Source organism: Dermacentor silvarum, chromosome 10 (genome assembly GCF_013339745.2).
Source record: "Dermacentor silvarum isolate Dsil-2018 chromosome 10, BIME_Dsil_1.4, whole genome shotgun sequence".
NCBI classification, from domain to species: domain Eukaryota; kingdom Metazoa; phylum Arthropoda; class Arachnida; order Ixodida; family Ixodidae; genus Dermacentor; species Dermacentor silvarum.
This window is the reverse complement of record NC_051163.1, coordinates 2,200,945-2,217,343: the sequence shown is the minus strand read 5'-3', so window position 1 is coordinate 2,217,343 and position 16,399 is coordinate 2,200,945. Positions and strand designations below refer to the sequence as shown.

Sequence of the window (16,399 nt, the reverse complement as noted above, 5' to 3'; positions counted from 1 at the left end):
TTAGCAAAGCACTTACGGGGCTGAGCGGTTTTAACAGCTTTCAACTACTCGTAATTGAGACTGATGCTTTTATATTGTTACGTAGGAAGACGCAGACGAGAAGCTATATACAAGCATATTTAGAAACAAATACGCCGCACTTGGCGAACAGCCCACGCTATAGCCTCGAATCTTCATAGTCGTCGTCCTCACACTGCTCACCTCTTCGTCATCGTAAATACTGGTCCGTAGCACTACCCCCGGCGGCACAAGCGCCGTCCCGGAGCAACTAAAGGCCGGACTCGGAAGCGGTGTAGTAGGCCTTGAGCCTACTGACATGCACGGCATCACTGGATGCCAGAGTAGAGGGAGAAGTCAAACTGACAGGAGCAATTTCGTATGTCACTTGGCGCAGCACGCGGTAGGGCTCCGTGTATCGCGAAAGGAGCTTTTCGGAAAGTCCGACGTGACGTTCTTTCTGGGGTTTTACGTGCCAAAACCAGTTCTGATTATGAGGCACGTAGTAGTGGAGGGCTCCGGGTTAATTTTGACCACCTGAGGTTCTTTAACGTGCCCTACAACGCAAGCACACGGGCGTTTTTGCATTTCGCCTCCATAGAAATGCGGCCACCGCGGCCGCGATTCGATCCCGCGACCTCGTGCTCAACAGCGCAACGCCTTAGCTGACTGAGCTACCCCGGCGGGTTCCGACGTGACGAGAGGGCGACCACAGGAGCACGAGCGCACCAGGCGAAAACTGTATACGTCACGGTGGCGGGCGTTGTACAGACGCTGCACACTGGCTTGCGAGGCCGTCAGTCAAGCTGGCGGGCAAGCTGGCGTGCATGGTCGACGAAGGCGACGGCGTCACTGGCCTACTCGCTTGTTGAGGTCGCAGCAGGAGGAAGTGCAGTATCAAGGGGCAAGGTCGCTTCGCGATCGTACAGTAGATAAAATGAAGAAAATCGGCGGTATCCGGCCGAGAAGAATTACAAGCAAATGTGACGTAAGGAAGGACAATGTCCCAGTCGTGGTGGCCCTTGGAAACGTACATGGACAGCAAACCTGTGAGGGTATGGTTGAACCGCTCCGTCAGTCTATTGGTTTGAGGATGGTATGAGGTGGTCAGCTTGTGTTGAGTGGAGCAGGAACGCTCAATGTCGGCGATAACTTTCGACAGTAAGTGACGACCACGGTCAGTAAGCAGCTGCCTCGGGGCGCCAAGAAGCAAGATAACGTCACCCAAGAGAAAGTCTGCGACGTCAGTGGCGCAACTGGTTGGGAGAGGCCGCGTGATGGCGTATCGGGTGGCGTAATCAGTTGCAACGGTTACCCATTTGTTGCCAGAGGATGACGTGGGAAAGGTGCCGAGGAGGTCTAATCCAACACGAAACAACGGTTCCACAGGGACGGTGATCGGCTGGAGATGACCGGTAGGTAGCACATGAGGCGTTTTCCGACGCTGGCAGGGATCACAGGCAGCAACATAGCGTCGGACGGAACGAGCGAGACCGGGTCAATAAAAGCGACGGCGGACGGGGTCGTATACGTGCGAGTTATCCCAAGGTGTCCTGCAGTAGGTGCGTCATGGAGCTCAAAGAGCACAGTCCGTTGTTGATGTTTGGGCACGACAAGAAGATCAGGTCCGCCAGGGAGGTCGGTACAGAATGCCACCCTGGAGGACATATCGGCGAACGGAGGCGTCGGTAGGTGTAGAGTGGAGACGCGCGATGAGTGCTCGCAGCGATAGGTACTGCTAATCGGCGATGTTAGCGAAGGCAGACACAGATAAAATGTCGTTGGTGGTACTTCTGTTGGCGTCGGCAGGCTCGTCGACCGGGTAGCGAGACAGGCAATCAGCGTCCATGTGTAGACGGCCAGATTTGTAGATGACAGAATACGAATATTTTTGGAGGCGTAACGCCCAGCGACCAAGTCTTCCTGTAGGATCTTTCAGTGAGAACAACCAGCAAGCAAGATATGTTAAATAATTGTTCCGAAAAAATTAACTTCCATATAAAGCCTTAGACACCACCCTGATTGCCGGCGTCGTCTCCTATGGCCACCGACATGGAAACCACGGAGGCCGAGTCCGCTGCTTTTGCAAAATCTCAGAAACCATCGTGTCGAATTCAAACTAAGCATCAAATGGGTTTTAGCGTGTGCTTGCAGTAAAGAAACATATTTTTGCTGCAAGAAAGGAGTGCAACGTGTCCACCATGTAATTTCATTCATTCTATAGGTTCACATCTACAAACGGGCCGCAGTTGACACGACAAATAGATAGCCTTCAGAAATTCATATTCCTGCTTAGCACCCATACTACCACGGAGCACGACGCAAGTGGTTTCTCTGTTTTGTGGGAAGCAACCCAACGCTTTGAGGTGCATGCAGCCACGACCTTTCTCCCATGATTTTAAGCATACACACTAAAGCCATATGTAGGTGCGCCCGTCATTCACAGAGTTCAGATTTGTTATTTTTCTGGCAGGGGTTCCACCTGTGACGTTGTAGCTAGATAATATTTTACATTTTCGCCAGTGTGACGACGAGCAGACGTTTGTCCGCGGCGCGATTTTAATACATATCTGCTGCTTCTTATTACGCAAATCTTACACAGTTGTTACACGGCGCATTTTCGATCGCGATCGAGGCAGATCGGGATCCAATTTTTCGACGATTGAATCCCTTTCGCAGCTTGCACAGAGGGGCCAATCGCTATCGATAAATTTGGTCCCGATCGAGCTCGCTCGCGATCGAAAATGCACCGTGTGACACCACGGCTCCGGGCACAAGGCAGCGCTTTTCCACCCTGCCTAGAAATAAATGTTATGCTGGCGGTTTGCGGCTACGAACAGTGCCCAGCGATTGAAACGATGAGAGCGTGGCTGCCAGCACTTGCACCACCGGTGGGCGCTGGGGACACCGAGCTGATGAATTTCTGTATCGCACGATAACGAGAGTCTTTGTGATGCATTATTATTGCATTCGGCCCAACGTCGATCACCTACTGGTCACCAGCGGCGTAAAAAGCACCGGCCGCCATGTATCACTGCACGTGAGTGATCGTCAAACGTCGTCTGCTAGTCACCGAACATTTGCACTCCGTACACAAAGTCTTCGCGGAAGTGCTTGCACGTACATATGAGCTCGCTTCCTTACCCATTCGAAGCATTAGCAGTCATGCGACGCGCAGTTTCTTATCTTTGGGGTAAAAGGGAAAGCTCACGCCCTGTTCTTTCGCGTACGTAGCGCACTGCGAAGCAGTAAAGTATCATGCCGCCGGTAATGTTGAGCGCCCTTTCCCACCTTGCGCAGTGTGTCCGCGCACATAAAGTGAGTGCAAAACAACGCTGCTCTAAGGGGAACACGCCGGGAAATCGCGGTTAAAAAACTGTCAGCCCTTCCACTGGGGTGGAGATAGAAGACCAGCGAAGCTGTACTATGGTGGGAATTATGTATTTCCAATTATGACTATTAAGATGTGATGGTGTAATTGGTTATTTGAACTATTATATATATATATATGATCAGGCGGTTTTCATTTATTTAGTGAGCATAGGGCCCATGACCTTATAGTCGCTACGGTACACCGCCATAGGGTGTGCGGCAAAGGTTGGCACGTTCTTCATAAACACGTCACCAAGGCCGCGCGCGTTCGGTGCGAACGCGGGCAAAACGCCGCCGCCATCGACAACAGTTGTGCGCGTTGTTTGTGTGACCGCACACAAGCGCTGTCAAAACGCTGGCGTGAGCAAGCGCGCCAGCAGCAGCGGGCCTACGTTCATGCAGTCATCGCTTCAACGGAAACTGAGTGGCGAAAGCACAGCGCATACAAAGGTAGGAGCCGTGTTGCAGATCGCTTTCAAGATGCGGTGCGCGTGACTGCCCGGCGCAGCGCAAAGTACAAGTTGCTCGCAGAGCAGAAGCCGCAACCCCTCCCTCTCAGGCTGCCTTCCCGCTGTCCTCCTTTCACGTGGGAGATTCAGTCGCCAGTTCCCTGTCGCTCGTTCCGTTGTTCCTCGGAACGACAGGCACGCGGCCTCGCCATGGAGAGTCGTAAGGGCAGCTGATAAGAGCGCTAGCGCGATGTCTACGTGACGGAACGGCTAAACACCGTTGTCGACACTGTTAAGCCGGAACCGCATGGCGCGATTTCAGGCGCGATTGACGCGCGGATGGTGGGACACGCGTGTCATTCTGCCGCGTGCCCAGCAGGATCCATCACGAAATCGCGCTGTCGCGCGCTTCTACTCGGAGTAGAAAAAAAAAATGCCTCGTGCGGCGCGTCGCGTGCACGTCGGCCAATCAGAGTTCAGAGTGCAGTCACGTGGCATTTTGGTTTTTTGGTTTCGCCACCAGATGGCCCTGCTCTCCGCGAATCTCGGCGGAACCTCTTTGGCGGAACTTATTTATTTTTTTTCTCTCGGCAGAAGCAGAACTGACGCGCGCGTCGAAGGAAACACCTGCTACGCGTGTTCGTTCGCGCATCGTCTTCACCGAAAATGGACAAAGCAACCTTCAACGAGGTCCTAAATAGTAGCAATCGCCTCGTCTGCTCAGTAGTAAGCGGCCAACACTCGATTTTCTGCGTGAAGCTGAGCTTAAACAAGCAGCGGCCGCTTAGCATGCGGAAGGTACATAGCCGCAGTTTCGCACACAATTTTGCTGTTTGAAATGAAGCTTAATAAATTGACTTCGGAGAAATTGTATCTGTCTAATTATATGATTATGAAAAGGCATTTGATTCAGTAGAGATACCAGCAGTCATAGATGCATTGCGTAATCAAGGAGTACAGGAGGCATACGTGAATATCTTAGCAAACATCTACAAGGATTCCACAGCTACCTTGGTTCTCCACAAGAAAAGTAGAAAGATACCTATCAAGAAAGGGGTCAGGCAAGGAGACACAATCTCTCCAATGCTATTCACTGCATGCTTAGAAGAAGTATTCAAGCTCTTAGACTGGGAAGGCTTAGGAGTGAGGATCAACGGCGACTATCTCAGCAACCTTCGGTTTGCAGATGACATTGTCCTATTCAGCAACAATGGAGACGAATTACAACAAATGATTGAGGACCTTAATCGAGAAAGTGTAAGAATTGGGTTGAAGATGAATATGCAGAAGACAAAGATAATGTTCAATAGCCTGGCAAGGGAACAAGAATTCAGGATCGCCAGTCAGCCTCTAGAGTCTGTAAAGGAGTACGTTTATCTAGGACAATTACTCACAAGGGACCCTGATCACGAGAAAGAAATTTGCAGAAGAATAAAATTGGGTTGGAGTGCATACGGCAGGCATTACCAAATGCTGACTGGGAGCTTACCACTGTCGTTGAAAAGAAAAGTGTACAATCATTGCATTCTACCGGTGCTAACATATGGGGCAGAAACTTGGAGGTTAACAAAGAAGCTCGAGAACAAGTTAAGGACCGCACAAAGAGCGATGGAACGAAAAATCTTAGGACTAACGTTAAGAGACAGGAAGAGAGCGGTGTGGATCAGAGAACAAACGGGGATAGCCGATATTCTAGTTGACATTAAGCGGAAGAAATGGAGCTGGGCAGGCCATGTAATGCGTAGGATGGATAACCGGTGGACCATTAGGGTTACAGAATGGATACCAAGAGAAGGGAAGCGCAGTCGAGGTCGGCAGAAAACCAGATGGGATGATGAAGTTAGGAAATTTGCAGGCGCAAGTTGGAATACGCTAGCGCAAGACAGGGGTAATTGGAGATCGCAGGGAGAGGCCTTCGTCCTGCAGTGGACATTAAATATAGGCTAATGATGAATTATACGAAGGTTATTTTTATTGTAGTGTTGTGTAATTCTAAGGGCATTTCATATATGCGGTAACCGAGGCAATAGATGTCGTTGGGAGTTAAGTTGTCTGGCCGTCCGGAAAACGCAGCGCGAAAGCGCCGCTCCATTTTTAGGGGCGAAGCTCCTTAGGGTCGAGCCTTGTCCGCCGTCGCACCGTTGTAGCCACGCTAGTACTCGCCGCTCCCGCTAGAGCCGCAGCTGTGCTCTCTTTCTTTTAGGGTGTTCGTTCCCGACGCGCGCGCTCTATCTCATCCATAGCTAGTGGCGCTGCGGTGCACAAGGGCGTTCATTCCCGAAGCGCGCGCTCTCTCTCTCGCTCGTCCGTAGCTAGGGGCGCTGTGGTGCACAAGGGCGTTCATTCCCGACGCGCGCTCTTTCTATCTCTCTCTCGTCCGTAGCTAGGGGCGCTGCGGTGCACAAGAGCGTTCGTTCCTGACGCGCGCTCTCTTTCTCTCTCGTCCGTAGCTCTGGTTTACCCGAATGATCCCCCGGTGCTTCGCCCACTCATCATCATTCACGTCGTGGATATGCGGTGATTTTTTTTCTACATCCGTACGCGACCATGAAAGAGTGAGCCTGTAACAGCTTCGCTGTAAAACGCGGGGCTGTCGCTTGCTCTTTCGTCTTAGACTCTGAGAATCCCTGGCGGATCCTCGGGCGCAGGCGACCGTTCCGTCATGCGCTGACGCACCAGGGAGAGCAAGAGGACGCGGCTACCACGAAGGAGCTCCGGGAAGGAGAGGGAAGGCGCCGAGGAACAGGGCACGTAACCGAGTAGCGTGGATGGGCGGAAGGGGGTACTGTCGCCTCGCTGGCTTGTTTTTTATTCGGGCTATTCGCGCTTACAATTATCGTCGATGGTTTCTGCATAATTTCTGCATTGACTTTGTATGATGTTGTTAGAAAATGGTTCCAGGAGCGGTATTCTGCAAGAGTCTACCTAGTGGACTGTCCATTTCGGCTGTCGTTGATTGGCTGCTGCTTGACATGCAGGAAGGAGACTGGCTGGCACCTTCCTGCACGTTGCAAGCAGGAGCCAATCAGCGACAGCCGAAATGGACATTCCACTAGGTAGACTCTTGCAGAATACCGCCCCTGATGAATGAACTCATTATCCATGTAGTACCCAACCGGAAACAGTGTAGGGCATTACTAGCCAAATTTCTTTTTTTGTGTGTGTGACGAGCATCAAATCTTACCAACATGCAGTGTTTCAAAGCAAACAGCTTTTTTTGGCTTTGTCGCCCATTTCCATGGTCGGTGGTCGGAACCGGTTGGAATACAGACGCTAAGGGCGCTCGTGTTGCGGAATGCGATCGTCGGGGAACGCTAACGCACATAGCGGTTTTTAAATGCACGCGCTGTTCACCTATAGATACTACCGCCGGAAATGTGCTGGTTGAAGGCTCTTTTGTCTACAGAATTACGATACGAAGTAACAAGCGCTATTTAAGTTTTCTCACTTTCACAAATATATGGCGTCAAGTGCACCATTCCTTACATCAGGCGAATAGAAGCGAATGAACCTGCATAACAAATCATTCTGTCGCGGACTCCAATTAGTGATGCAGGTCCTTTTCTCGCTTTGATGTTTCAAACAGTACCGGAGCCTCCGAGAACCCAAATGAGGACAAGCCGCTTGTTTCAAAACACACACAAAACTTTTAATGCAACTAATGTAAAAAGAACCACATGAAATAAACACTCCATTAAAAAAATGACAGCAAGAGCCACACTCAGAGCTTGAGCGGTATCAACAAGACGCGAGTTCGGGCAAGCAGGAGTGTAAGCGCGCGGAACAGTTCGACGTGGATGGGCAGAGGCGAGGCGACGAAAGAAGTGGCGTTCGGTTCACCAAAATGTCGATGGAGTTGACCGATGAACGGGCAACCAGTGCGTAGCTGCAGCTCGGACAGGGGACGCGCAGACGGCACGTGCAGATGGAGGCGGCGTTCTGGCAACTGTGCGTAGACTGCTCTGCCTACGGGTGCACGAGTTCGGCCAGCAGTCCGCGATCGGTGCGAGTTTCGACGCCCGGGAACAAGTTGCCAGGAGGCCCCGGTCGGGTCAAGTCCTGGAGGCTCGGGTCCGGAAACCAACGCTTCAGCTCCCGGTCCGGTGGGCGACCTTCTCCTGGCGTCGCTTCCTGCAACTCCCCCCGTCTCTTCTGCCAGTGCGCCTCGCTTTTCTGCCGCTCTGGACAATGTATCTTTTTCTGATTGGCCCCTGGGAACACCGTGTTTTTTTTTTTTCGATTGCATCCTTTTCCTTTTATTTTGTCTTCTTGCGCCGCGGGTTCTCGTGCCTGGTGGTCTTCGATGTTGCCGTCTTTCACCTAGCACGGAATTCGCCTCGGCGCGCGGACACTTTGTCATTTTCTTTTCTTCTCCCAAATACTGCACTGTCTCGCGCACTACACATATCACACCGGGACACTCCCTGATTGCTCTCCCAGTGGCCGCACATGCACCGAACTGAGCGCTTCGTCGCCGCGGTGGATGCTCACACGCCCGCTACGACTTGATTACGTGGGACCTTTGCTCCCGCGACGTCTAGTTTGGTGAACCGCTACCCGGTTAGCCTAGAGCAGCGCGTATATACTCTATCGGTCTCGCGATCGGCCGTTGCTCGCAAGCCTTGATTGTCCTACTGAAGCGTATCTTACGTTGATAAACTCACGGTTGTTGGCCATCTGACTCCAGAGCCTGCACTGCGTCGTGTCGGAGATTTAACAAACCCTGCCATGGCACCCTTGGGTGCTGTGGCAGGGTCTGGCCACGGGTTTGGTACCAAACAGTGTTTGGCCACGGGTGCTGTGTTTCATAGACATCTTAGGATCTTCGTGCGGGTCGTCCGCGGGACTGCCTCCTACAGACGGCAGTTGCCGTATGCTGGCGTATACACGTGTAGCGTGACGAATCCGCCAATTAACCTTTAATTAAGAGGCCTCAGACGACGTGAGACAAGGACGTAGCTACCTCAAAGTGCCTCGGAAGAACCAACTTCGTTTGAAAAAAGAAAGCGCGGAGAAGCTTCCACTCCTTTTGTAGTTACGACACGTTGTGTTGCAGGAAGGCAAATACTCACCCGAATCCTCCGGCACCGAGCAGCTTTATGGAGCGGAAGTCTTTCATTTTTGGAATGTATGTCCAGAAGGGAGCAATCTCGGCCAGGTTGAGCTTCTCTGTTTTGGCTGCGATGGTGTCGCCGACGCCCATCCAGTCGGTCGGTGGCACGTCCGACACTTTCTCCAGTGACGTGGCCAGCTCGCCCACTATGACGATGAGCTTTCGAATGTTGTCGCCCAGCTCTTTGGCGATGTCCTGCGCCTTCTTGTAGGTCAGGTTGTGCAGCCCTGCATGTTACCCCGTCAAGTCTCGTCAGGTGCGTGAACTCGCCATGCACCTGGCAGCTAGGGTTGCTTGAAGACATCGAGTAACAGCGCTGAGACTGACGAAGCGCTTACCTTCAACCAATATTTCACTGAGAAATATATGCACAATTCGATTGATGGGCGCCGCCATCTCGGGCTGTTACATAAACAACTTGTTAGTTTTGTGAGAAGTCACGTAACATGGTCATGAAACGATGAACGCTTTTATATATACAACTGCTTTCATGCTTGCGAATCGACTGTAGTACCGTAAACTTCGTCGTTAAAGACAGAAAACACAAGCGTTATCAGCTCAATATGGCGGCGCACCTAAACGCTTCCGTAAAATGGTGTATAAATGGTGGCTTGAATAGGCAGGAGGGAGAGGAGGACATATCAACATTGTCAGGACCACGATGGAGAATGTAAAAAGACAGCGCATCTCAATGGCGCATTCATCCACGTGCAAGATACGCGAGTTGCTTCGTGAGGAGCGATATCGAAGGCATATCGACGCAAAAGGCATCATGTATTTCACGCTGGTCACCATGGCGCCTTTGTCAAACAATGCACGACAACACAACGGGAGCTATGCACGGCTGTAGCCAACACACCCCTTCATTACATTGGAGTGCTCTCTGAAGTGGTCATTAATACAGCGGCTATTGTGCTATTGTGCTATTCATGAATATTAGGTCATTTTTGTAATGGTTAATTAGTGTCATTAATGTCTCTATTGCTTTGTTTTTAAATGTTTTTGATGTATTTCAGAGTTTTATTTTACGCTTTGCTGTGACTGGCCACATGTGTGTTCCTTTTGTGTTGTCGCTCTCCGCTGCCTGGAATTTTGTTATTTTGTTTTGTTTTCCGGGTGATGGGACCAGTCAAGCTGTGAAATGCAGCTTTTTTTCCCATCACACCTAACCATGTCTATGTGTACTTTTATGTATCTCCCATGTGGTTAAATAAACTCAAACTCAACTAGCCATATGATTATGTGCAATGTTCGGCAACGGAGCCCTACAAGGGGACGCAGGACTTGTAAGAAAACGACTCCTGCAGACGTCACCTGTACGTGACTGCGATAACCTAATATATACATATCCAAGGCTGGATATAATACACAAGGTTAACCCTTGCCACCCGGAAATATGGAAGTGAGAAGTGAATAGGGCACAAGAAAGATGTGAAAGCGAGAGAGAGAGAAAAAAAATCACTGCATATCCACGGGGTGAATGATGATGAGTGGGCGAAGCTCCGGATGGAATCATCGGATCTCCCGCTTAAGGGGACGCTAGCACAAACGCGTTAGAAACGTGCAGTACTCTCTAGTAAGGGGGAGCGGCCACAGCGTCTTACGCAGCCATTTACACATGCCGGAACGTGCACCGCGTTTGCCGACGCCATCACATGACTGCTGAGAGAGTATACCCCCCCGTATTCATAAACGCTCCTCGACTGGCGCTGAGCCGTGCTCCCTCAAGGGCTGCAGAAGATAGCGCCAACCTTTCCCTTTCCCTCAAGAACCACTTATCATCATCATCACTTGAACTTGACTTGCCACCGCCTTGGGCAGCGCGTTCGAAACGCGTTTAAGGTAAGGCGGAGAGGCCACAGCGTCTTACACCAGCTTCTTACACGGGCCGTAACGCGCTCGCACAAACGCGTTAGAAACGCGCTAGAAACGCGGCCTTTCGTTAATGTTGGGTATTTATTGCCATCGTGGTGCGAGTGTCTATGTGCGCTTCGTGGCGTAGTAGAGGAGGAACGCGCGCCGCGTCGAGTCAACACCGGCTCGCATCGGGCTCCGCAGTTTCACTAGTTTTCGATGGTATTTTCGCAAGAAAACGCCCGGAAGCGCTCTCACCAGTTGCCTAACGTTCTAAGGAACGTACGGACACCAACCGAGTGGAAATCCAATCACCAGGGACCCCAGGAGGATTCTTGGAAGTTTCGTCGCCACCGGTGAGCCGCGAACCCTAACCGGTAGCGGCAGCCGCTCGTCTCGCCGGCGGGGTTTCCCGCGTCGGCCCTTGGCCTAACCATGGTGAACGAAGCAACTACGATCGTCGAGCCCCTCCATGCAACCTCCGGAGGACCCGAAGAAGAGCGCATGGACCAAACAACCGAACCGGTGAGACAACAAACTCTATACCATAACACCGTGAGAGAAGATATTAACTGGCAATCAGTCCGAACGCAAAAGCAACGCAAGCAAGAAGCCCTGGAGAGGCGACGTGGTAGCGTAAAGCCCCAAGACCCTGCAACCCCCCCTAAGAACTCTTTAACAACGCGGAGAGTCCCCAGACCTCCACCTCTCCCGAAAAATGACTACAAGATAATCATTCGTCCAAATCAAGGACTACCATTAAGAAACGTGCTCACTCATACACTCGCACGAGCAATCATCGACGCGTGCCAGAACGAGTTCACGGATGACAAATTTATCCTGAGAATCAACCTGGGATCCAACATAGCCATCCTATCGACCCAGTATGAAGAGGTCGCCGAAAAAGCACGACACATCCACACCTTAACACTTAGCGGCCGAAGTCACGCAGTGCGCGCATACACCGCGCACGGAGAAGGCACCCTCAGGGGAGTGGTACATGGAATACCCTTGCACACAACCACCGAAACCCTCATGGCCCACCTCAGAGTGAGAACACAAGGGGTAGAAATCCTTACAGCCAGGATGATCGGCGCCACCCAAAGTGCAGCGCTGTCCTTCATTGGGCCCCTTCTACCACTTCTTCTTCTTTCTGGGGTTTTACGTGCCAAAACCAGTTCTGATTATGAGGCACGCCGTAGTGGAGGGCTCCGGATTAATTTTGACCACCTGGGGTTCTTTAGCGTGCACTACAACGCAAGCACACGGGCGTTTTCGCATTTCGCCTCCATCGAAATGCGGCCGCCGGGGCCGGGATTCGATCCCGCGACCTCCTTCTACCACGATTTGTGTACTACTACGGAGGTGAACTCCGCTGCTACCCATTTAGACCGACGCTCCAGGTCTGCAAGATATGCAGAGAAAAGGGCCACCGTACCGACGTGTGCCCAAACCCGGACAGACCCATCTGTAGACTGTGCGGACTGCTTGACCCAACCGACGGACACAAGTGTGAGATAAACTGCGCCTCGTGCGGGGAGGCTCACCCTACCGGCGACCACTCGTGCAAGCAGCGACTCAAACCGGTTCGACTCAGACCCGCACCATCGTCGGCCTCGATGAAGCCGAAAGCCCCACGATGGTTCGCCTCGGAAGACGAAGAAGATACCTACAGGGCGGACACTCGCGGCCGGCCGGACAATACCGAGCATCGATCCCGCTCTCGGTCACCGAGCCGCGAGCACCAGGCACCACCGACACCCAAAAGGAACCCATCGGCACCAGCCAAGAAGCAGAAGCCATCACACGAGGTAAGCTGGGCGGAAGTAGTGTCTCCCAAGCAACGGAACATATCCACACCGATCACACAAAATCCGGAATACCAGAGAGTCATTGAGGAAAATAGGCAGCAAAAACAGCATCTAACCAACTACGAGCTCAAAATCGAAACTTTGATGAAACGAGTGGCTATGCTCGAATCGGCACAGGCTGGGATTCGCGAAAAATTGCCACAATCGCAATTGCCGCAGCTAAGCACTCTCACCGCGCATCCACCACTGCAAGCACAAATTTCCCCCACCTCTCAAGCATCAACACCAAAGCAGCGCCAGGCGCCCACGCCGTCAGACAGCAACCTGGTAACCCAGCACCAATTACAACATGTACTACAACAATCACAAGAACAAATAGTACAACAGATACAGCAACAATTTCAGCAGTTTTTTGCTGAATTCCAAGAATTAAAGAAATATGTTAGCGAGTCCCTAACCAAGGAACCCAAACGTAAACGGAAAAATAGTAAAATACGCTCTCAAACAGAGGATGCTGAACGCATGCTGAACTCCGACACAGACAGCACAATAGCGTCTAAGTCTCATCATGGCCCGTAAAACCCAAATGGAAGGTGAAAGTATCACGATCTGGTCCTGGAACTGCAGGAGCATTAAAAGCAAACTGGCATCTCTCTCGCTATACGTAAAGGTGGCTCTAGTCCCCCCTGACATTATCTGCCTGCAAGAGGCGGGAGAGCAACCAAAACCAATTACGGGATATAAAGTACACTACGACCCTAATCACTCTAGAGTGGCCACGCTCGTTCGCAAAGATCTGGCAACAACCCTAACAGTACTTCCCGGTGAGGAAATCCCACATCTCATCATCACAATATGGCCCGTAAAGAAGGGGAGGCCAAAACAGGTCATATGCACCGTATACAGTCCCCCCCGCGACAAGAAGGCTGACTTCGCGTCCCTATTCCGGCACCTACAGGGAATGCTGGAACATCGCGATCGCCTATTCATAACCGGAGATTTCAATGCAAAGCACAACACGTGGGGCTACCCAAAAGCAGACGCCAAGGGCACTAAGCTCCTTGAAACCATAGAACGCCACGGCTACACACTAATTACTCTACCAGGTACGCCTACAAGAATAGGAAACAGCGCGAGCAGGGACACGACCCCTGATCTCACCATAACCAACAATACCGTAGGAACAAGCTGGAGGGTCCTAAACGACTCGCTGGGTAGCGATCACTACATTATCGAAATCACCAGCGCCTCGGCCAAACTGCGCCGACCCCTAGGGAAGGCCAAAATTACAAACTGGCCTAAGTTCAGGGAGAGGCAACAGTCCGACTTAGATATAAATCCAACCGTACCAGAATATCAAGGCCGCGATGCCACGATCAAGGAGTGGGCCCTGCGCATCAAAGAATTATATGACGCCAACACCAAAGTCTACCAAACCGATACCGACACGCCAGCAATCGACAACCATCTAATACACTTATGGGAAGCATGCAGAGGTCTCACCAAAAGATGGCGCAAACAGAAACTAAACCGGAAACTTAGACTTCGGATTGCAAACATCACTATGAAGGCCAGCAAGTATGCTCTGAAGGTAGAAAGGGACAATTGGAGCACGTTCTGTGATTCGCTTAAATGCACGCTCAGCACCAAAAAGACGTGGAACATACTCCGCAGCATCCTCGATCCTTCAAGTACAAAAACAGAAACAAACACAACCATACAAAAACTTGTTGGCGAATATCCGGGAACCCAGGACCAACTCATACAGGAACTCCAGCAAAGATACACGGGAATCCGGACCGGGCATCCGAAGCCATACCCTCATTATAAGGGACCTCCGAACGAGAGGCTCGATGCACCCATCACGTATGCAGAGGTATACGCGGCAGCACAGAGCTTCAAGAAAAACACGGCACCGGGCCCCGACGGGATCACCAACGCCATCTTGAGGAACCTAAGCGATGAAACCCTCCGAGCCTTTACACAGCAGCTGAACGAAGAAATATGGACACCGGGGGGAACATTACCCGAGGAATGGACTACCGCTCAGATAGTCCTTATACCCAAACCGGGCAAACCACGCAGGCTCGATCAACTACGACCAATCTCGCTAACGTCCTGCCTGGGCAAACTCTTTGAACGAATCGTACTCACTCGAATTGAACAACACATGGAGGAACATGAACTACACCCAAATTCCATGTATGGATTCCGGAAAGGGATGTCGGCACAGGACGTCTTCCTCCTCCTGAAAGAAGAAGTACTCAACCCACAACCGGGCAGCAACAACAACATACTTCTATCCCTCGACGTCGAAAAAGCTTTTGATAACATAGCCCACGAGACCATCCTAGATGGTCTTGCCGCCATTGGATGCGGGGAGCGAGTATATCAATATACCGTCGCCTTTCTCAGTCACCGCAAAGCCCGCATCGGCATAGCAGGCATAAAATCAGACATGTATGATCTGCCACAGAAGGGTACTCCGCAAGGATCTATAATATCTCCTTTCCTCTTCAACATCGGGCTTAGGAAACTTGCACTACAACTTGAAAACATCCCAGAACTCGGATGTGCCTTCTATGCCGACGATATCACCCTATGGGCCACCAAGGGCTCATACGGTGACAGAGAGAACACTTTACTTACTGCTATCGAACACATCGAGTCATATCTAACAGCAGCAGGAATGAGATGTGGCCCACAGAAGTCGGAGTACCTACAAATCCGGCCCAAGCAAGCTAAGAAACATCGAGCACCGGCGATACATCTCGAGATTGCAGGGCAACCTATAAAGCGAGTCCCGACAACACGCTTACTGGGTATGCACATCCAGGAAAACAATGGCATAAATGAAGCCTCAGACAAATTAAATCACGTGGTAAGAAGCATCGCATCACTCATCGCCAGGGTAGCGCGCAGCAAAAATGGCTTCACAGAGGACGAAACCATAAGATTGGTACAAGCCCTTGTAATCAGCCGTGTCACGTACGCACTCCCGTATCAAGTTAAGCGCAAGACTGAGACCGAGCGCATGGACACTCTTATAAGAACGGCGTACAAGACGGCTTTACAGCTACCGTCAGGCACAAGCACAAAGAAATTACTAGCGCTAGGGGTATACAACACCTTCGAGGAGCTGGCAAACGCCGCACTCATAGCGCAGAGGGAGCGCCTCAACAAGACGAAACAGGGAAGGCACCTTCTTCAACGCCTAGGGTACCCGCTAACACCCCAGTACTGCGAAGAAAAGACACAACTCCTCCCTAACCAAATTAGAGAAAACATTATTGTAGACCCTATGCCCAAGAACATGCACCCAATTCACAATCAAGGCAGGAGAGCAGCGCGTGCCCGCATGTTGCACAAACGCTGTTTCAGAGACCCAGATGTATACTACACAGACGCTAGCCCGTATCCCTCGTCGCCACGACGCGAGACGAAATACACGATCACCGCTGTCAATCAGGGGAACCTCGTTTCCTCTGCCTCCATCCGCGCCACATGCAGCGCAGCAGCAGAAGCAGCAGCGATCGCTCTCGCACTTCGTGACGCCGAGAGCAAGCAAAGAAACGCTCGCGTCCACTCACAAGCAGCGTGTCGTTTATATCTGAATGGAACACTCCCTATACAAGCCATTCGAATCCTGGGCCGCTCACTAGAGGGGATTCACGGGATCGTCTGGTGCCCCGGGCACGAAGGCCTGCGGGGCAACGAAGAGGCGGACTGTGCAGCTCGAGGTCTCACTAGCCGAGCGGCAGACCACACCGTCCTTCAGCCCCCGACAGACCGAGTAGCGACCC

At 51.6% G+C, this 16,399-nt stretch overlaps 1 protein-coding gene across 1 annotated transcript in view; it reads right to left on the bottom strand.

The window, feature by feature from the left end:
* Window positions 1–9,327, bottom strand: part of LOC119466566 (uncharacterized) — a 235,383-nt gene extending 226,056 nt beyond the window's left edge. The window contains exons 1-2 of the mRNA XM_049657418.1: window positions 9,270–9,327; window positions 8,891–9,158 (exon numbers count right to left, since the gene is read on the bottom strand). Coding sequence (XP_049513375.1) covers window positions 8,891–9,158; window positions 9,270–9,327 — 326 coding nt within the window. The remainder of the gene's footprint in view (window positions 1–8,890; window positions 9,159–9,269) is intronic.
* Window positions 9,328–16,399: the final 7,072 nt, after the last annotated feature.